This window comes from Schistocerca nitens, chromosome 2 (assembly GCF_023898315.1).
Source record: "Schistocerca nitens isolate TAMUIC-IGC-003100 chromosome 2, iqSchNite1.1, whole genome shotgun sequence".
Classification (NCBI taxonomy): domain Eukaryota; kingdom Metazoa; phylum Arthropoda; class Insecta; order Orthoptera; family Acrididae; genus Schistocerca; species Schistocerca nitens.
In genome coordinates this window covers 138,460,336-138,483,713 of record NC_064615.1, presented here as the reverse complement: position 1 = coordinate 138,483,713, position 23,378 = coordinate 138,460,336, and the positions used below count along the sequence as shown (strand labels likewise).

General features: G+C 40.9%; 1 protein-coding gene across 2 annotated transcripts in view; it reads right to left on the bottom strand.

Annotated features, from left to right (window-relative positions):
- LOC126235834 (CBY1-interacting BAR domain-containing protein 1) overlaps nt 1–23,378 on the bottom strand; it is a 211,854-nt gene that overhangs the window by 2,289 nt on the left and 186,187 nt on the right. For both annotated transcript variants that reach the window (XM_049944691.1, XM_049944690.1), the window contains exon 7: nt 9,536–9,700. In XM_049944691.1, the coding sequence (XP_049800648.1) occupies nt 9,536–9,700 (165 nt within the window). The remainder of the gene's footprint in view (nt 1–9,535; nt 9,701–23,378) is intronic.

Genomic DNA, 23,378 nt, shown 5'->3' with positions numbered 1-23,378 from the left:
CCCACCATCCAGCCACAGAGGAGCATTCCCTTGTGATTCAATAACACCCAGAACTGGAGCAACTGAATCACATTCTCTGCCAGGGTTTCGACTATCTCTCGCCATACCCTGTAGTGAAGAATGTCCTACCCACTATCTTTCCCACCCCTCCCACAGTAGTATTCTGTCACCCATCAAACCTATACAATATCCTCATCCATTTCTACACAACCCCTGCTCCCAACCCCTTGCCGCATGGCTCATATCCCTCTAACAGACCTAGCTGCAAGACCTATCCTACACATCTTCACGCCACCACCTACTCCAGTCCCATCACAAGCATCACCTATCTCACCAGAGGCAGGGCTACCTGTGAAACAAGTGATGTGATCTACAAGCTAAGCTGCAACCATTATGCTGCATTCTATGTGGGCATGACAACCAACCAGCTGTCTGTCTGCATGAATGGCCACCTACAAACAGCTGGACCACCTAGTTGCTGAGCACGCTGGCCAGCATAACATTCTTCATTTTAATGACTTCTTCACAGCTTGTACCATCTGGATCCTTCCTACCAGCACCAGATTTTTTGAATTGTGCTGGCTGTAACTCTCCCTGCAACACATTCTACATCCCCTTAACCCTCCTGGCCTCAAACTTCATTAGTCATTGTTCCTCACCCAACTATCCCCTTCCCTGTTCCCACTCCAGCACTATACAGCCCTCTGTTTCACCTACAAACCCACAGTCTTTTTACTTCTCTTCTTTCTGCTCCCCCCCCCCCCCCCCCACCCTCCCCCATCTAACCTTCTGATTGCACCTAGCTGCCATGTCCTCTCTCCACCTCGTCCCTATGTGCTCCCACAAGCAGCACTTTACTGCCCCCACTTCTACCCTGCTGTCCCTCCCCCTCTCAGCTTCCTCCTTACCCTCACCATCCAGATTGCTTCTCCCATCATGTGTAGCTGCTCACAATGTGGCCTCAGCAGAAAGAGACAGTGTTCATATGTGTGAAAGTTGCGTTTGCATATGCCTGTGTGTCTCTCTCTCTCTCTGTGTGTGTGTGTATCTGTGTGTGTTTGTGTGTAGTACTTATTCAGGGTGTATATGCGAACAAGAAAAAAAATTCCTGGATTTCCCGGTTAAAATTACACTTTCTTCCAGGTGTAAATACACTTTTTCCATGTGAAGTGACAGTATACTTTTCCTCAGAACTGTAAAACTTATCAATCATTTGAATGGTCATGGTTTTATACACTGGCGTAAAACTTCCCAGACCTTTATAAAACCAAACTCAGTAAAAAAAACATACACAGCATTACTACAAGAAAAGAAAAGCTTTCACATATAATGTTGACTTTTTTGTGCATGTTACAATTTAAGGTACATCACACACATGTGTCAGTAAAATTTTTAATAAAGACATAAATGTCTGATCTTTGGAGATCGAAATTTTTCTAAATGTACATCCTCAAAGACTTGATTTTTAAATGAGAGTCAAATGCTCTGTGATTTAAGAAATTCATTGTACATTCTCGCACATAATTCATCTTCCATAAAAGGAAATTTACTCTGAAAGTAACGCTTTTCAAACAACCATTCACAATATTTTCCCGTGACCTGTTAGAAATAAGTTTGTTTAAGTAGTCGTCAGAGAGCGCCAGAAACAGGCGTCACCATGCTTGCACAGCTATGATGATGCAGGAAGCCCATATGTTCGTAGGTGTGAAACATTAAAAGATCTTACACTATGTCATAAAAGAAACAAGACTTAAGAGGATACTCCAAGAACATCGGAATTTCGTGAACCATACTACAATGTGTAATTCAGCTTAAAGTGCACATTCGTATGTCCAGATTCGGATGTAAATTTTCCTGAGTACCGGTACTGTATTATCTCATGTTTGGTTCTTTATTATGGCATAATGCCATACGTGCTAGAAGATGAAAACATGCACTTTTGAAATGCAGCAAACAGTTGAAACTAGCCCATAGTATGGAATTAAACACTTCGTTTCAAATAAATTGACTGACCCAGCGGAAAAGATTAATAAAAGACAAATTTCTTTAGCAAACCGACAAAAATAACTTCATTGTTCTGCAAGGCGATTAATGCTCGACTGTCAGAAAGGTGGAGATAAAACCTGAAACTAATAACATATTTTAGCCTTCCGTAATTATGCGAACATATTTTAATTCATTTGATAGCTCACGGCCATAGATACCTGTTTTGTTTTCGTTTAATGTGAGAGCAATGAATGAAGAGGAAACAACAAAATCACTAAACATATACACGGGTCACGTGGAGACTCCCCACAACAACTCATCCTGCTCTGTGGATCAGCCCCGGATCTCTGATATTTCCGAACTGGGGCAATACTAGATAGTGGCACCCAACCACACATCTGTAGCCATAAGCTGGAGAAGGTACTTCTCACATGCGACTCAACTGCACATGGACAAGAGCCGGCCCGCAACTGCTCAAACGAATCTAAAGTTAACAGTTGTGACGTCACGCTCATTGGAGACAATTTGTTGTTAGGAAGCATTGCATAGTCTTCCCAAAGCCTTTGACACACTTTGCAGTTGGCAAACTGCTTGTATGAGCACTGTGTTTTATTGTTGTATAAGGCGTATTTCTTTTGCGACTTAAGTTTTATTTTCATTTTTTTCTCTCATTCATGTTTTGTTGAAGCAGTATTATTCTGCAGAAGTGGGACACAGTAATATCCTTTGTTAGAGTATTGGTTCTTACCCATCAAAATCAAAAAAAATTTAACTGAAAACTAAAACAATGAAAAATTCCCGGAATTCCGAAAAATTCCTGGAATTCCGAAAAATTCCCAGAATTCCGAAAAATTCCTGGGTTTATCTCGGTTTTCTCCCGGATGAAAAAATTCCAGGGTTTTTCCCAGATCTCCCGGTTGTCCCGGATCATATACACCCTGTTCTTCATAGTCTTTACTCTTGGGGGACCTGTTTTTACAGTCAACACTTAGTTTTAATTTTTGAATTGATGTTTGGTGTACACACCATACTGCCTACACTATATTTCATAAAAAGAACATAAAACAACGGAAAGTCTAAGATAGAATAACAACAATATGGAGAGGATAGATTGCTACTCACCACAGAGAGAAGGAATTGAGTCACAGACAGGTACAATGAAACACACACACACACACACACACACACACAGAGCCACTGTCTCTGAACATGAAGGCCCTCCACCATATGACAGTCCACGGGATAGTACACAAGCTCTCCATGTAATTATACAGGGTGATTCAAAAAGAATACCACAACTTTAAAAATGTGTATTTAATGAAAGAAACATAATATAACCTTCTGTTATACATCATTACAAAGAGTATTTAAAAAGGTTTTTTTCACTCAAAAACAAGTTCAGAGATGTTCAATATGGCCCCCTCCAGACACTCGAGCAATATCAACCCGATACTCCAACTCGTTCCACACTCTCTGTAGCATATCAGGCGTAACAGTTTGGATAGCTGCTGTTATTTCTCGTTTCAAATCATCAATGGTGGCTGGGAGAGGTGGCTGAAACACCATATCCTTAACATACCCCCATAAGAAAAAATCGCAGGGGGTAAGATCAGGGCTTCTTGGAGGCCAGTGATGAAGTGCTCTGTCACGGGCTGCCTGGCGGCCGATCCATCGCCTCGGGTAGTTGACGTTCAGGTAGTTACGGACAGATAAGTGCCAATGTGGTGGCGCTCCATCCTGCTGAAATATGAATTGTTGTGCTTCTTGTTCGAGCTGAGGGAACAGCCAATTCTCTAACATCTCCAGATACTGTAGTCCAGTTACAGTAGCACTTTCGAATAAAAAGGGACCAAAAACTTTATTGGCTGAAATGGAACAGAAAACATTCACCTTAGGCGAGTCACGTTCATACTGAGTTGTTTCCCACGGATTCTCAGTGCCCCATATACAGACATTGTGATGGTTGACTTTCCCGTTAGTGTGGAAAGTTGCTTCATCACTAAACACAATCTTTGAAACGAAAGATTCATCTGTTTCCATTTGAGCAAGGATAAAATCACTGAAATCGATTCTTTTAATCTTATCAGCTGCAGACAGTGCTTGAACCAATTTGAGACGATAAGGTTTCATAACTAACCTTTTTCGTAGGACTCTCCATACAGTTGATTGTGGAATTTGCAGCTCTCTGCTAGCTCTGCGAGTCGATTTTCCTGGGCTGCGAACAAATGCTTGCTGGATGCGTGCTACATTTTCATCACTCGTTTTCGGCCGTCCAGAACTTTTCCCTTTGCACAAACACCCATTCTCTGTAAACTGTTTATACCAACGTTTAATACACCACCTATCAGGAGGTTTAACACCATACTTCATTCGAAATGCACGCTGAACAACTGTCGTCGATTCACTTCTGCCGTACTCAATAACACAAAAAGCTTTCTGTTGAGCGGTCGCCATCTTAGCATCAACTGACGCTGATGCCTAGTCAACAGCGCCTCAAGCGAACAAATGTACAACTAAATGAAACTTTATAGCTCCCTTAATTCGCTGACAGATAGTGCTTAGCTCTGCCTTTTGTCGTTGCAGAGTTTTAAATTCCAAAAGTTGTGGTATTCTTTTTGAATCACCCTGTACATTCAGGTTACAATTCTTCTTAGACCATGACAATTTTGTAAATTTCTGTATTTGCTGATGCAGGAATTGTGGTGATACTAGTGGGCAGTTATTGTTTTAGCTTGCGTCTGTTACACATAATGACTTGCTGATTGTAATACCAAAAATTATGAAAAGGACAGATTACTCATTGTAAAGATGACACATTGTGTTGCAGGCAGGCACAATGAAAAGACTGCTACACACTATGCTTTTGGTCAAAGCCTTCTTCAGAAAAGAAAGGAAAACACAGACACATTCCATAAGCAGGCACACCTCACGCACACATGACCACTATATCCAGCAGCTTTAGCCAGATTGTTGGACTGGAGTATGACATAAGGAAAACGATAAAAAGCAAAACTTTTTAATACCTGTGAATCTGTTAATGTTTTATGGGTACAAGGGATGGAGCCTGCCATGTCAGAAAGTGATGATGTTCTTAAAACTGAATTACTACATGACTTTGCTTAAGATTGTTAGAATGTAATAGTTGATACTTCCTGGCAGATTAAAACTGTGTGCTGGACTGGGATTTGAACCTGTGACCTCTGCCTTTTGTGAAAGAGTGTTCTACCAATTGAGTTATCCAGAGATGACCCACCCTCACAGCTTTACTTCTGCCAGCACCTCATATCCTCATTCTGGGATAATAGCTAATGATTTTGATGAGTTGGGCTAAATATTACAGAACAGGACTCAATCACAGATGAAATATGGAGCAGAAACAGAGACAGATGTGGGAGTAGTAAACACATGCAATATGATTACAGACAATGACCTGAAATTACAAGTGACCTTGCAGTTTATGAACCAGGTGGCACTAGGCAAAATTCAGACCAGCAGTTTTCAATTAGGTTTCCAAGTATGGACCAGAAAGTCTCAAATGTGGACTAGAATTTTTTAGAATTTAGGAGTGACTGAGATCAAATTACATTCTCAATGACAGACAAATTATATTGAAAGTAAGTATTAAGGGAGGCAGAGAAGCTGGAAAAGCACTTTTCTGAAATTATTTAAGTGGTGGAGACTCATTGTAATAATCAGACAAGAAAATTTAGTGACTGTTGTGACTGGCATAGGTAAATAGGAGCATATTTCTCAATAATGAAATTATCTACCAAATACTGCTTAATTCAGGCGAGTGCACTATGCAGCTGAGCATGGAGGTATTTTGAAGCCAATGGAGGTCTTTTGAAGCCAAACATACCAAAGCACCGACAGATTTTAAGAGTAGCATCGAGTAGCAAATGAGTGTACTGGAGTCTGTACTTGTATCATGGTAAGGGCACTCTGTGAAGGTGAAAATATGATAATAGTGATTAGAATGAATGATTGGGGAAGGGACAAAGCAGGTGCTAAAAAATGTTAAAATTTGTGAAATGAATAGGCATTTAGTTTTGGTGGGCTACAAGGAGTGAGAAAGTATACAATCCTGATGTCTAGGAGGCTATGAAGATAGCTACTGGAAGTGATGTTTTATCTAATTGCTCGTTGAAGCATGGTAAATGAAGTACAGATTAAATTTAAATAGGTAAGACAAAAGTACAGACACTACATTTAAAATTGTGGGCAACTGAATTAGAGAGATCTCCTCTGAGGAGAGAACACTTCTGTTGCCTTGGCAAATGGTATAATTCAGACAGTCACATGATGGGGATGTCAACAACTTAAACTGGCAATCAGCGGAATAATCAAGCACAGCATAGACAAGACACATAATATCACTGCATCTGATTGTGATCAGCTCTTAGATTCCTGACACATGGTCACTCCATCTTTGACGCAGACCAGGCACTGGGCTTTTCATGTGTAATCATATCAAGAATCTAACTTGAATGGAGAGAAATAGCCATGCTCAAGACACCTGCCGTGGGCAACAATGTGTAAATCATATGGGTATCAAAGGACAAACGGGCCATGGTGTAAAAAATTATATGAGAAGACAAAAATTCAACCTACAGTCATATAATTTTTACAGAACTCGTAAAAGCATTTGAAAATGTTAACAGAATTAAATTTTGTACTACAAGCAAGATACTGAATATTCCAACAAATTAACTGAAGTTATACAAATCACTGATTACATCTTTGCCATATGAACTCTTGGTGAAGGTGACCTGTTAAAATTCTTGGAATCTCTAAATACATTCTCCCAACTAAATTTCACATGGTCCTATTCTCAGTCCTATGCCACATTTCTTGATGCTGACCTCATCCTCAGTGAGGGTTAGCTACACACTTTTGTTCACATTAAATCTAGTAACAAACAACAGTACTTAAACTTTAACAGTTTCCATCCCTTCCAAGTCAAATGTTCCCTCCCCCACAGCTTTGTCATTTGAGGCAAACATATTTGTTCAGAAACAGACTCATTACAGCAATACACCACAATTCTCACCTCAGCCTTCACTAGACATGATTGCCCTATCAGCCTAGTTCAAAAGCAAATTTCCTGGGCCATCACATCTAATCCTGGTAATGCTGACCCCTCCGATAAACAGCTTAGAAGTACACCTTTTGTCATTTAGTATTATTCCAGCCTTGAATGTATTAATCAGCTACTTCGATAAGCCTATGAATTCCTAAAATCATGCCCTGAAATGAGGTCCACTGTGTTTGACATTTTGCCCATTACACCTAGAATAGTTGTTCACCACCCTTCCAATCTCCGCAATATCCTTGTCAGATCCTAAGCTCCTTCTCCACTCATTTCCCTACCTATGACTCCTATCCCTGTGACCATCCCGGTCGCAGGTTCGAATCCTGCCTCGGGCATGGATGTTTGTGATGTCCTTAGGTTAGTTAGGTTTAACTATTTCTAAGTTCTAGGGGACTAATGACCTCAGCAGTCGAGTCCCATAGTGCTCAGAGCCATTTGAACCATTTTTTTGTGACCATCCCCACTTTAAGACTGGCTCTATGCACTTTTCTACCACCACCTATACCTGATCTGTAAGTGGCAAAACATATCCTATTAAAGGGAGAGTGACAGGTGAAATGACATATGTTGTGTACCAGCTACAATGTAAACACTGTTTGGCCTTTTACATTGGCATGACTAGCACCAAGTTATTAGTTACAATACATGAACATAAGGAGAGTGTATTTACTGGTGACACACAACAGCCTGTTGCTGAGCGTGCTCTTACAACATGACAATCTTGACCTCGGTGCCTGTTCCACCAAATGTGCCATCTGGATTACACCCAGACACCAGTTTCTGAGGACTCCACAGGTGGGAACTGGTGTTATAACATGTTGTAGGTTCTTGCTATCTATCTGGCCTTAATTTCTTTGGTCTCAGCATTTTCTCTCAGTAACTATCCCTTTCTTACTCCCTTTTAGTTTTCAAAGTTTTTTTAGTTTTTGACCTGTCAATCCCCCCCAATCTGTCTACCCCATAAAATGCACTTAGCTTTTTGCTCTTATTAACTGATACACAATGATTTGTCAGCAATCTCTGTCTTGCATATTACCTTATTTTCCATTCTTAAGCTCTCAGATTTTCAAATTTCATCCTGTGCAGTCCCCAACAATCAATCTTTTCTTCTCATACTGCACTATAAGTCTCCTCTGGCCTGGTGTACCAGGCAAATTTTCCAAACTCTCCCCATTTCATAACCCCAGCAGTCCTTTTTTCTCACCCCTCTTCCTTCCCCTTCAACCCTTCTGCCAGAAAACAGGAGCCTTTGGTTAAAAAAGCTTCCAAACTTCAACCCTTTACATGTGTTCTCTCCTGCCACTGCTTGGTGAGCAGTTTTGTTATCTGGTTACATTATATTTTCAAAAGCCTATGCAAAGGTAATAACATAATGCTGAGATCTCCGAAATGGCTTTGTTATTAAGTGCTGTTAGTTATGGTCTTTTGTGTGCTAGCTGCATGGACTTCATTCAGACTGTGTGGTATTGTTAGTATTTGTTTTGACATTTATATGAGGTTTCAATTCACAGCACCTGCTACACATTCTGATGTAAGGTTGTTTTTTGGCCAACATGCTGGTGTTCTGTGACAAGTATTTCTCCTTCAAATTTTTAGTGCTAACATATGAGATGGCTGTTGGGATCTTAAAAAATATTTAATTTATGTTGGGTGGTAACTAATCTGTTGGGTTTCTCAATGAGAATGAATGCAGGTCAAGTTGTCTTTCTGGTCTCATTGGTATCACAGATATACTTTTGGTGAGAGATATTAATCGTAAGATATGGATAAAATTGGGTCAACTTTTTAATGCATTTCACATTCTACATGCACTCTCCCATGAGTTCTCAGGATGAGTGTTATACCTAAAAAGTAATATTCAGATTGGGTTGATGAAATGTTGTCAATTCTTTGTTCTGAAAATCGATATACAGGATGGACAACATGAAACTGACCCAAAAACTGTGAATGCTAACTGGTATGTGCACAAACTGTTTAATCCACAAGTGAATCAACTAACAGAAGAACAACTGTATGGATATTTTCAGCAAGATGGAGCAAGTGCACACACTGCCTTGATGACCTTGTCATGACAGCATGAGGTGTTTGTTGAGGAGAGGACAATCAGCAGAGGCAGAGTGATCTTCTCGTGCCCTTGATTGCTTGATCTGTCTCCCTGTGATTTTTACCTGTGGGGCAAACTGAATGGTTAAGTGGACTCAAATAATCCTCATTCACTGGAGGAGTTACAGAGGACCATTCAAAGTGCTACTGCATCTATCCCTTAGGCAAAGCTACTACATGTGTCCCACAGTTTGATAAATCAAGCACAGTACTGCATCAAAGTCAATGATGGCAATTTCCAGCATCTTGTATGAGTTTCATTAACAAGCATCAATACTATGTAATCTTATAGTAAATATTTTCTGGGTCAGTGTTATTTTGCCCACCCAGTAAATAAATGAATAATAAACTTACAGAAGATTCCCTTGCAGATGATCCAGTTGACTGAAGTCCTCCATGTGTTGAATGAGGTGTAGCAAACAGATTCGACAAAGAAAATGATGAATTTTTGAAGGACATCCTTTTCACTGTTTCCAGTCGTGCTACTGAATCAGGAATCTGAAGTGCATTGCGAAAGTCCTGAAAGCATGAGAGACAAAACTGTTACCTTAGAACATAGTTACATACAAACATTTTGACAGCAACACAATGGAAATTAATAATTTTTAGTAGATAGTTTCATTTACGTGTGTGCAGAAGTGTAACAAACAAAAATACTATTATTCTAAAATAAGTAGTTACTCATATACAGTGCTTCAGTGGCTGAAATATAGAGATGAAATGTTGAATGCTTATAAAATATACTGGATTAAATACATGATTATCCACCAGTCCATCTTGAACATTGGAAATGCAGTTCAGTAGTTACTGGTTCCAAAAATAATTTGCATGACTTATCATATAATAACACAGAATGAGCCAATATATAATTTATTTAACAAAATTGATTTTTACACCTACAAACACCTCAAAGAAGACACAACAATGTCAGACTGCTAAACTGCTCTGTACACTACATTATCAGTCATATATATTATTTCTAAACAGGTTTGTTTTTAAATTAGTGACTGAGACATCATTTGCAAGATTTTGTTCACCATTAATGATAAAAGCATGCAAATAGTTTAAAGTTGCTGTTCTTATTAAAAATTTTACTTTGAAAACATTTTGATAAAAACAATGTAGAAGGTGCCACCTATTGACAGTCTGTTTAACTATCATGAATGCCAGCTGTTGCAGTTGTCTAGATTAGATACGCAAACTAGTCTATCAAGTGATTTCGGTCGCACCTGTCGACGTAAGGAGTTTAGAGAGTGTGATCAATTGACAATCTTACGTTACTTTTACACACAAATGTGGTTCCAGTTGTTTAATTTGTTTGAGCGATAATTGTGTACTTTGCAGAAATGATGAGAAACAATGTCCAATAAAAGTACCGTTTGCTATGAGCATTACCAAAGCACAAGATCAGACAATTCAAAGGACTGGATTGTATTTACCAGAACCTATGGCTTTGTCAGGAGTTCGCACTTCCAGTGATATTTATGTTTGTCTTAAAGACACATACAGCCAAAAAGTAAACAATGATCATATTATAACTGATAACATTGTTTTGGAAAATGTTTTCTAAAATAAGGAAGTTTAAAAAAAATAATAAAATGTTTTACAGTTAACCATATTGTATATAATGATAACAGTTTTTTACAGTGTGACTGTTATTTTTACTACTATTCAAAATATAATACCTTTTATTAATAAATACTTGCATTTACTTATTTATGAGGGTTGTTTTTTAAGTAAGGGCCGTTTTTATTTTTAAAAAAAGATACAAATACTTTTGTAAAAAAACTTTTATTTTCTGATTCTACACACTTTTACCTATTTTTCTACATAGTTTCCTTGTTTATTTAAGCACTTGTCATACCGTACAACTAAGTTTTTAATTCCCTCTTCAAATAATTCGGCCACCTGCTCCGACAGCCAAGAGTTCACGGCCGCTTTCACTTCATCGTCGTCATTGAAGCACTGCCCGCCAATATGGTGTTTCAGGTACCGGAAAATGTGAAAATCGCTAGGAGCAAGGTCGGGGCTGTATGGTGCATGGTCCAAAGCTTCCCAGCCAAAAGAATCAATTAAATCCCGAGTCTTTTGAGAGGTGTGAGGCCTAGCGTTATCGTGCAGGAGCAAAACTTCTTTTGTCCGCATGCCGCGCCTTTTGTTTTGAATTGCTCTGCGGAGCTTCTTTAGAGTTGCACAGTAGGCATCTGAGTTGATTGTCATTCCTTGTGGCATAAAGTCCACTAGCAAAACACCGCGCCTGTCCCAGAACACAGTTGCCATAATCTTGCGCTTTGACAGCGTATGTTTGGCTTTGACCTTGACGGGTGAGGTTGTGTGTCGCCATTCCATCGATTGTCGCTTGCTTTCGGGAGTGATATGGGATACCCATGTTTCATCTCCAGTGACAATTTGACTCAACATGTCATCCCCTTCTTCCTCGTAACGAATCAAAAAGTCCAATGAAGTGGCAAATCTCTTCCCTTTGTGGTCCTCTGTGAGGAGTCTGGGTACCCACCGAGAACACAGTTTCTTAAAGTTTAGGTTTTCAGACACAATTTTGTACAAAACCAATCTTGAAACTTGTGGAAATTCCAAAGAAAGAGTGGAAATTGTGAATCTTCTGTCCTCACGAATCTTTGTTTCGACTGCAGCCACCAAATCATCAGTGATCACAGAGGGCCGGCCTGAGCGTTCTTCGTCATGGACGTTTTGACGGCCATTTTTAACTCTCTAACCCATTGACGTATTTTACCTTCACTCATTGCATTCAAGCCATAAACTTCTGTTAACTGACGATGAATTTCTGCAGCTGATAGGCTTCTCGCGGTCAAAAAACGTATCACTGACCGTATCTCACACGCGACGGGCGATTCAATAATCGTAAACATAATAAAGTAGCACAGCGATGCGTACACGTCAGCTACAGAGCTGCAACTTGCATCAGTGTGAACAGGAAGGATGCCGGCAAGTGGCACGGTGGCTTGTTGCGGCATCCGTGCGAACTACGGGACTATACGCGCGAACGGCCCTTACTTAAAAAAAAACCTCATACCTTCTAGTGACTGAGTAGGATAGAGTGCAAATTATTTGCATGAGTCAACTACTTAACTGTTATTAACAATAGGGATCATCCATTAATTACCAATGGTATTATCTATACTGTATTACAATTATAAGTATTGTGTTTGAAATACATCTGACAACCAAGGAGTGTATCTCCTTTAACAGAATACTTTGACATGCAAATCGCCGAAGTGGCATCAAATCGAAAGACTTGCACCCGGAGAGCGGTCTACCCAACTGGAGCCCTAATCACTTGACATTTACGTTTATTTAACACAATACTGTGATGGCCAGAATGCCACAATCAACACTTTCATCAGCACTAAAGTGTGCAGAAGTTGTGTTTTGAAATGAGGATCACAGAACCTAAAATGCAGTCTTCAAAACTGACAGCTGATTATTTTTCTCCATCTCAACCCATATTTCTCTCACGAAGTTTGTTTATATTTGTGTGATGATCTCTGATACAAACCCTGTCTTGAATTAATTCACATATCATTTTCATAACCTTTAAGGTATACCAAATGCCAACTTTATGTTGCTGTGACAACTATTAACCATTCAAAGAGATAAATGGTCACAGACAGAATCTACACTGCCAACAAAAAATGCAATCACAAGCTATGCTCTAAAAGGCAGCTGTCAAAATCTGCAACTCTTATGCCTGAATTGTAGCATGCATAATTTCGGTTCATAGTTTCAATAGTTGTAACACAAACTTGACAGTTGAGAATTTGCTCCTTAGCATAATAGTGATAATACTCAACAGCTATGTACTCTTACTCAGTGGCTCATTCAAAGAAGATGAAATTTTTACTACATATATTTCAAGTTCAATACTTCTTTCTAAAAATAAAATAAAAATGATCACAAAAATTAAATGTGAAACTAATCTCATAGTACAGAAGAAGTATTCATTAGGAAAAGTGTAATATTACGTTTATTGTTCAGATTCCTGAAAGACTGCAGTCCCATAAATAATTAAATTTAAACTAACGATTCAAATGTCATTTCACACTGAATATGCAGTCTATAATTGTTACAATAATTGAAACTGCAGGATGGAAGCAACAATGAGGGAAAGCAGTCACTCGTCCACAGATGACTGGTCTGTGGCATGTAGCAGATCAGAAAATTCCTAGAACTTTCACTCTTTTTTCTTGTGTAAGTACACGTACAAGCAAATGCAAATGAGCACACATGCTTGTGCCCTTACTTCCCTATAACTACATTCAACTCTAGTTATTTTAACAAGGACTTAGAATCTTGTTGAGATGTATTCCATCTTATGAAAACATTGAAGTTATTTACATAGCTATTTATACAAATGAAGTATTTTTCTGATGTCTTGCAACTATTTCTTATTTACTCAGAAACCTATTTTCAGTAAAGTTCCATTTTTTGATGTTATTTCCATATCCTGCCAAGAACGAATGGAGAATTTAGTTAATATATAAAATGTTATCACTTATTAAATCTGTATACCATGGCACATACTATGGTGACTGTATGACTAATTTTACTGGGACTGCTTCACAAAATTGGTAAACGAATTTCCAACTAATTTGAGTCTGCAGAAACCAAGTGAATTTTTTTATTAGGGTTTTCACTGAGTCCTCTACCATATAGCTCATATTTCTCATTTTTACTAATTTGGCACAGTGGTTAACACACTGAGCTCATATTCAGACTGGACTGGGATTCACATTCCTATCTGGTAGCCACATTTATGTTCTGTATAGTTTCTTTATAACTTGAGATGGTTACTTGAACACCGCATGGTCAATTTCCTTCTACAGGCTTCAAATGAACTAGTTCTCCATCTCTAATGTCCTGTTGATTGATGAGGCATTAAACTCTAAACTTCTTATCTCTCAGTATTTCCATGAAGTGTGCTAGCATAAGCTGTTGCCAGCACACCAGTCGGCAAAGAGGTTGCAAAAAGATCAATAACCGGTGCTGCAGCAAGGGCATCTATCACGAATGAGGTCAAAGGCAGACTTGGAAGCAATGCGCCGCCAACACCCTCTCAACTGCCAATATTTACATTGCCACCATGGACCAGAGGGCCCAGTCAGTTGCAGACCCACAGAGTCAGTCACAGACAGTCAGCTCAGTTGCAGATCAGAGTCAGTGGCAGTTCTAGCTCAGTCACTATTCTAGTTGGCGTCTGTCAGTTTACATTCCTGGCTATGAGAGTGTAATGTTTATAGTGGGACTTGTACTTCACCAGCAGTGAGGCTAACATGGACTATTGCGGAAGAACCTGTACCACAACACATGGACTTGCTTAAAGACAAGTAGCTTTCTCTTCTGGTATATAAAGAACCCTGTTACGGAAGAACCTGTACCGCAACACATGGACTAGCTTAAAGATTAATAGCTTTTTCTTCTGGTAAATAAATAACCCTGTTAATACATGTGTGGAGTTGTGTTGCAGAAGAAGATACTGGCCACCAAACAATGTCCTCTCCTTTGCTTCCCCTGGTACAAGAGTCTACAGTGTCAACGACGACACGAAAGTAGCGACAAGGGTAATTTAGTGCAGAAGAAGATTTTGATTGCCTCTCTTGTGTTTTAGCTTGTAGGGCTTCTCATTTTGCTAATTTCTTGTTGTGCTCTTGCATGAACTCCAGGAGGGGAGCCACAGAACTAATCACATTTCTATTTTCCAAGGCTTTGCTTGTTTCTTTGCTGTAACATAATTGTGAAACCATGGCTTCCCCAGCCCCTCCACCCCCTGCCCACGCACCTTAGCCGCAGATGGCCAATGTGATGGATGTAACTCGAGAATTTCAGTTTCAGAACCAAAAAAATTGCTGCCTTATTGATGACAGTACAACAACTTCTGGCTGCACAAGCTGCGTAAGCCACACAACAACAACCAACCGACTGGCCAGCCCAACAAGTGCCACTGACCAGCATACAAATGTTCTGGCAATTTAATGACACAGTTCCAAGCACATTGTCAAGTCCATCGTGTTCAAGGTACTGTAAAGCTACAATACTATCTTTCGAATATTGCAGGGTCCCCAGTGTTCAGGCTGACACAAAAACTATTTCCAACCGCCTCTCCTGACGAACACAGATATGACCAAGTAATCGCTACGTTAACTCAATGTTATGACCAGCAAGTCCATGTTGCAGCAGCCAGGTATCAGTTCTTTTGCTTGCATGAAAATCTGGAACAGATGTACTGTCAGTGGTACACAGAGCTAATGGGCATGACTAGGAAGTGTAAATTTAAGTGTATTTGGGCAACTTTTACAGTGGTTTAATGATCAGGGACGCAGTAACATTCAGTGTCCCTGATAGTAGAATATGGGAACAGATCCTAAAGTACTCTGACCAATCACTTCCTCAAGTGTTGCAAATCTTAAAGCAATATGATTTGGGTGCCATAGCTGCTGGTAAGTTTGACCAAGCCCCAATTTGTAAGGTAGAGTTGCCCCTTACTCATGACCACCCCAAGCAGCCACAACAACAAGCATACACACAGCTGCACTGACAGATATGTAGACATGTAAACAAGCCTGGGAATTTAGTGAAGTCTATGTTTTGCACACCATAAAAGACAGGACTGCCTATTACGTAACACAACCTGTTACATGTGTGGAAAACAAGGCCATGTCCAAGCAGTTTGATAGTAACAGCACAAAAATGCCAATCTTACCTGCTCCCAGAAAAAAAAAAAAAAAAAAAAAAAAAAAAAAAAAAAAAAAAAAAAAAAAAAAAAACAGGCTTGTGTGCATGCAGTGAACGCTGTATTTTCCAAACCTACAACTGGTTGTGACAAAAGTAAGATTAAGGTTGTGCTTCTTTCTCACCCTAGTGCTGTGCAACAACATTCTAACAAACTATTTGTCTCATTACAAATTGCTGGCCGTCATGTGAACTTTCGGTTAGACACAGGTGCCTCAGTAACTTTGCTTAATCATGCCACGTATGAACAGTTAGGCTCACCACATCTTTCTAAATCTAACAAGCACCTCACTGCTTACAATGGACATGAAATTCCAGTGCTTGGACAGTGCAGTCTGCCTGCCACTTACAAGTCTCACCCTAGGACGCAGAACTTTACTGTGTTGAAATCCAGAGACAGTGAGAATGTTTTTGGTTTAGATGCCTTTGATCTGTTTGCCATTACCATCCACGAGAATGTACTGTCAGTCTCTACATTTGCATGAAAGACAGTGTTGCTAACTTGCTTAAAGACTTTCCTGAACTATTTTCACAAGGAATGGGAAAAGCAAATAACTTTTTAGTGCATGTTACATTGAAAGACAATGTGCCACCTAAGTTTTTCCAGGCCTGCCCTGTTCCAATTGCTTTAAGAGACAAAGTAACCAGTGAATTGAAAGAATTGCAAGATAATGGTGTAATTGCTTCCATTCAAGATAACCAATGGGCAAGTCCTCTCGTTTAGTTATCTGAGCCTTCTGGTATCATTTGCATTTGTGTTGACTTCAAGTCTACAGTCAAAACTTGACACTTATCTGTTACCTCACCCTGAGGAACTCATGGACAGGTTTGGTGCAGGACATTACTTTTCTAAGATAGGATTGTGTGATGCCTACTTGCAAATTCCATTGGATAAAGAATCACAGAAAGTGTTCAATGTAAATACACACTTAGGACTGTTCAAGTATTTGGGTTTGCCCTTCAGCAGTGCATCTGCACCCACCATTTTTCAATGTTACTTGGAACAGCTGACTGCAAAAGTGCCACTTTGTTCAAACTACCTTGACGATATTGTCATCTCAGACTGTACACCAGAGGAACACATTGCCAATTTGCATACTCTTTTTTGAGAGTTGTCAGAAGCAGGACTCAAGTGTTAGCTCAAAAAGTGTGACCTTTTTCAATCTGAACTACAGTACTTAGGTCATGTGATAAACAGTCAGGGACTGTATCTCCTCCAATCCCATTTGCTTGCAATTCATGACCTGCCTGGTCCTCACAATGTGTCTGAACTGCAGTCAGTACTAGGCAAGATAACATACTACATTCAGTTCAGACCGAATGCCACTCAGATTGTGGCTCCACTGCATCGCTTGCATCGCAAAAATGTATGTTTTGTCTGGAGTAAAGATTGTCAAGATGCATTTAAGAAACTCAAAAATGCTTTGCTTAGTGACAAATGTTTAGTGCATTTTGACCCTGCCAAGCCAGCAGCTTTGCAAGTCGATGCTTCTTCCTATGGAATTGGCACTGTGCTTTCACGCAGAATTGGTGCACAAGACTGAAAATTGTTAACTCAAACTCAGTGCAGTTACTCTCAGATTGAAAAAGAGGCTCTTGCTATTGTGTATGGTGTGATAAAATTCCATCACTATGTGTATAGTCACAAGTTCTATTTAGTGACAGATCACAAGCCTTAACAGTCCTTGTTTCATCCGTCAAAGCTGATTCCTACATGCACTGCTCGAAAGTTGCAACGCTGGCCTTTGTTGCTTTCACAGTATCAGTATGAAATTGTGTACAATCCTATGGCAAAGCATGGCAATGCAGATGCCGTATCTCACCTTCCGATTAACCCAGACTCTGATTTTAGTGCATTTGCCGCATCTTGTTACCAAACTGATGCACAGGACTCTGAATTGCTGGAATGTTTTCCCTTTCACTACAGAAAAATAGCACAGGCCATGAAAGCAGACCCAGATCTCAATATTTTGTTGCATTACATTTGAATGTCTTGGCCTCGTTCATTGAACAGTATCCAGAACTCAGTTGTGCGCTGATACTTTGCTCATCGCCATAATCTTACAGTTCAACAAGGTGTGATTCTAGTTCAAAATGATGGTGGATAATTGTGTGTGCTTATTCCCTAAGTGTTGCAAAAGGATGTATTGTGATTGCTCCATCAAAGACATTGGGGAATTGCTTGTACTAAACAGTTAGCGTGCCAGCACCATACTTGGCATGGCATGGAAGCCCACATTGAACAGATAACATCATAGAGTTGTGCATGAGGGGAAAACCAATCCATTCCACCACAGGCATTCTCAGCTTGGTCTAAGACTCAATTGCCATGGCAAAGAGTGCACATAAACTTTGCAGGATCATTTTGGTACTCTCGTTGGCCCATAGTGGTAGACTCTTTTAACAAGTTTCCATTTGTGGTGCCTAAGAACTCTACCACATCACATAGCACCATTCAAGTGTTGTCCTCCATATTTTTCGTAGAAGGTTTGCCAGAAGTACTTGTGTTGGATAATGGACCACAGTTCACTTCACGCGATGTTGAACAGTTTTGTGAACGAAATTTGTCATCTAACAGGTGCCTATTTCACCCCCAGTCCAACAGAGAAGCAGCAAACTTTATAGGCACTTACAAACAAGAAATGGCCAAGCTTCGCACCTGTCGCACATGAGATCAGGGGTTGCAACTCTTTCTCACCTCCTATCATTCCCACCCATGAGATGGACCGTGACCAGAGGAACTTCTGCATGGCCGCCGCCATCGAATGCTGCTACACTTACTACACTCACTGCAGCATCCAGCGCTGCCAATGGTCCACAAGTATCACTTTGTGCTGTACAATCTTGTTCTTTTCAAGGTTTATGACAACTGTGGGTGCTGGGAAAGAGGTGTGATCCAGGAATGCATCGGCTCTTTTATGTATTTGCAGGTCCTGATGGTTTGCAGCGCCGTCACCAAAACCAAGTTCGTGCATGTCATTTGACCCATGATTCTCCTGCTTTTCTTCCCCCATGTTCATGGTCTCATGGGACCATACAGCCTTGACAGCCACCTACTGATGGCACGAGGGCATCTAGGAGGATGATGCACCCTCGCCCCCGCTGTACCTGTTCACCGACTCGATGGACCTGGACCTGCCACCACCATCACCATCACCATCGCCGTAACCGTCATCACTCCAGGACATGCCCTCAGACCTGGGCGTGTGCCCTGGCAAGCCAGATGGTGGAACATGGTCAGGAGTATGCTGTCCTCCACAGCTATGGCTCCCAGCTCTCCTCTACATCCACCATCCTGCCTCTCTTCCTGTTGTCATTTGCGGCCTCACTCCACGACAATGGTGCGGGGAGGGGGGGGGGGGGGGGAGAATTTGCTGGTGTAAGCAGTTGGCAGCACACAAGTCGGCAAAGAGGCTGCAAGAAGATTGATAATAGGCACTGAAGCAAGCACACCCATCAGGAGAAAGACAGACTCGAAGGCAATGCACCGCCAATGCCCTCTTGCCCCCAGTATTTAGATCGCCGCCATCGACCAGAGGGTCCAGTCAGTTGCAGACCCACAGAGTCAGTCACAGGCAGACAGCTCAGTTGCAGATCAGAGTCAGTCGCATTTCTAGCTCAGTCACTATTCTAGTTGGTGTCTGTCAGTTTACATTACCGGCTACGAGAGTATATTGTTTATAGAGGGACTTGTACTTCACCAGCAGTGAGGCCAACATGGACTATCACAGAAGATATTGTACACACAACAAATGGACTAGCTTAAAGATAAGTAGCTTTGTCTTCTGGTAAATAAAGAACCCTGTTAATACATGTGTGGAGTTATGTTGCAGAAGAGGATACTGGCCACAACGTTCTCTCCCTTGCTTTCTCTGGTGCAAGACTCTACAGAGTCAATGACAACACGAAAAGTAGTTTTACAATTTCCTTAATCAGTAATTTTCTTCTAAACCAAATACATATAACAGAGTGCAAAAATAATAATAAAATTTCTAGGCCATGTAAAATATATCAAATATTGAGACTGAAAGGCAGATAATCAAAAGTTTGTTAGAGAAAATATGTATCTGGCCTCGGTAACCAGAGACTGTGGTCATGTGTGTGTGAGTTGCATATACATGAGTGTGTATGTTGTCTAATTGTTATGAAGACCTTTTTGGCTGAAAGCTTTCTTGCTGACAGTCTTTTTCTGTGAATCAGCATCTCCACTCTATGGTAAGTAGCAACTATCCTTTCCATAATATTGTCGTACTTGTAAACATATATAATAATAAGATTTTTTTATAAATTAGTTACATTAAAAGCAGACTGATGATAGAAGCACCAGATGTTATAAACATACAAACATCAAAAAAAGTTTTGCATTACCCCGTTTCCCAGAACTCCTGAAGACAGACGTTGACTGTCTATATGGTATCACAGACACAGTCTCTTTGACTGTTCAGAGATGTCACTAAACCCATCCAAAGATGTAAACAACCACGCATGAGCAGTGCCTATTAGACGGAGGGGGTCCGACAGCTGATCAGTTCCAGTTGTTCCAGCAGGAAGGAGGTACACAGCTCATGTTGTCTGTAGTTCAACCATGCCTAGACAATCACATCTGCATTGTTACTTTGTGTCAGGAAGGGCTCTCAACAAGGGAAGTGTCCAGGCATCTCGGAATGAACCAAAGCAATGTTGTTTGGACATGGAGGAGATACAGAGAGACAGTAACTGTCAATGACATGCCTCGCTCAGGCCGCCCAAGGGCTACTACTGCAGTGGATTACCACTGCAAGCGGATTACAGCTCAGAAGATCCCTGACAGCAATGCCACCATGTTGACCAATGCTTTTCGTGCAGCCACAGGACGTCGTGTTATGACTCAAATTGTGTGAAATAGGCTACATGATTTGCAACTTCACTCCCGACGTCCATGGAGAGGTCCATCTTTACAACCATGACACCATGCAGCACAGTATAGATGGGCCCAACAACATGCCAAATGGATTGCCCAGGATTGGCATAATGTTCTTTTCACTGATGAGTGTCACACATGCCTTCAACTGGACACTTGTCAGAGACATGTTTGGAGGCAACGCGGTCAGGCTGAATGCCTTAGGCACACGGTCCAGTGAGTGCAGTGAGGTGGAGGTTCCCTGCTGTTTTGTGGTGGCATTATGTGGAGCCAACGTACCCCGTTGATGGTCATGGAAGGTGCCATAATGGCTGTACGATACGTTAATGCCATCCTCCAACTGATAATTCAACCATATTGGCAGCATAATGGCGAGGCATTCGTCTTCATGGATGAAAATTCGCACCCCCATCAAGCACATCTTGTGAATGACTTCCTTCAGGATCATGGCATCACTCGACTAGAGCTGTTTTCAAGACACGAACCCTATTGAACACATCTGGGATAGATTGAAAAGGGCTGTTTATGGATGACGTGACCCACCAACCACTCTGAGGGATCTACGCCGAATCGGTGCTGAAGAGTGGGACAATCTGGACCAACAGTGCCTTGATGAACTTGTGGTTAATATGCCACGACGAATACAGGCTTGCATCAATGCAAGAGCACATGCTACTGGGTATGAGAGGTACCTGTGTGTATGGCAATCTGGACCACCACCTCTGAAAGTCTCGCTGTATGGTGGTACAACATGCAATGTGTGGTTTTCATGAGCAATAAAAAGGGAGGAAATGATGTTTATTCCAATTTTCTGTACAGGTTCCGGAACTCTCAGAACCGAGGTGATGCAATACTTTTTTTGATGTGTGTAATTTAATGATAAAATTCAAAATAGAAATAATAACATATACTGAATTAAAGCTTGAAAGCAACAAGCTGAGAGCAAACACATAAGCAATGCCATGCACTGTGTGGTAATAAATATAGATCTGGGTTATCTTACAATTGTGCCAGACTTATCAACATATAGTCCATATAATGACAGATATGCCTGGCGAGGTCACTATGTGTGGTGCAGAGTGATAGTGATTCATCTGGTAGCACCAAGTCATACAGGTAAACAACAGTGACAGATTTAAGGACTGCCAAGGACCGTCTCTGCCATGGCACCCTAGACACCAGGTGCCAATGACACCATGCACAACATATACATTGTGTGTGTTGCAGCAAGCTAAGCTCAGCCCCTGCAGTTCAGATAATGCAGGACTTCACAACCCCAGAACTCAGGGCCAGGCCAGCAGTTGGCATCAACAGTGCTCCGGCCAGGCCATCAGGCAGTGTACACTGTGATGACAGAGGTCATTGACAATCTGCTCCTCTTCATGCATTGGCCATGTCACACGCTGAAAAAAGGCCTGCAAGTATCCTTCAGTGAGGTGGCTATTTGGCCAGCACATAAGCTCTGGACAGCAGCTTCATTGCAGCCAGCAACCGGAAGATCTTCCCCTATGCCGCACCAAGGACTCAGCTGCTGCCTTGGGCAGTATGCTGCCTCCACAACCTTGGGACTCTCGCTGTTTTGTGATGTGCCCACTGGAACATGGTATAATTTATGCCACTGTTCTACTGTCTGACAAGATAGCATCAGACTTAAAGTTTTCTATCCTTGTTGGACTTATAAATTTTTGAAACGGTTGGACTCTTGATAATTCAACAAGTAATACAGTGTACTAAATGCTCTGAAGTGGACTTATTTGTTATGACCTAGTAATATTAAGCTATTTTTGTGACACTGATACAGACTCTGTTATTCCCAGCCATCAATGTTGGGCTTGCATAAGACATGTCTATTATCATAATGATGTGCATTTTCATTTCAACAGCATTTTGTAGCTAGTGTGAGTGCACCAACATCATGAATGTGGTCCAAGAGAGTGGTCTGTAGAGTGCTCCCCAACATGGCAAAGTTACAGTGTTCCCCAAAACTAACATTTGAGTTACTCAGTTAATCTTCAGAGTGCTTTAATTGTCAAAAGGTATCCACTTCTAGAAGTATTTGTTTCTGCTGGGTTCAAAGACAGTCAGGATCTATTATTTTCTGTGCTTTCATCATCATCATCATCAGTGTTCTGCCAAAAGGCAGGTTTTCACATGGTAGTTCTCCACACTGTCCGGTCTTCTGCCATCCTCTTCAGGTCTGCATAATTTCCTCTTCCCTTTAAGTCGTCTATCATCTTGTATCACCTTCTTCCTCTCAGTCTTCTCCCACAAACCAATCCTTCCAAAGCATCTGCTAGCAAGCACTCCCTTCTCAATGAATGACCCAACCAGTTCTTTTTCCTCTCTCTTACAACCTTCAGCACATCTTCTCTCACCAACCCTTTCCAATACTCTTTCATTACTCACTCTTTCCATCCAGATTATTCTCTCCATTCTCCTCCACATCCACATCTCAATTGCTTCTAACCTTTTTTCATCCTCTCATCTCAGTGCCCATATTTCTGCCCCATACAGTGCCACATTCCAGACAAA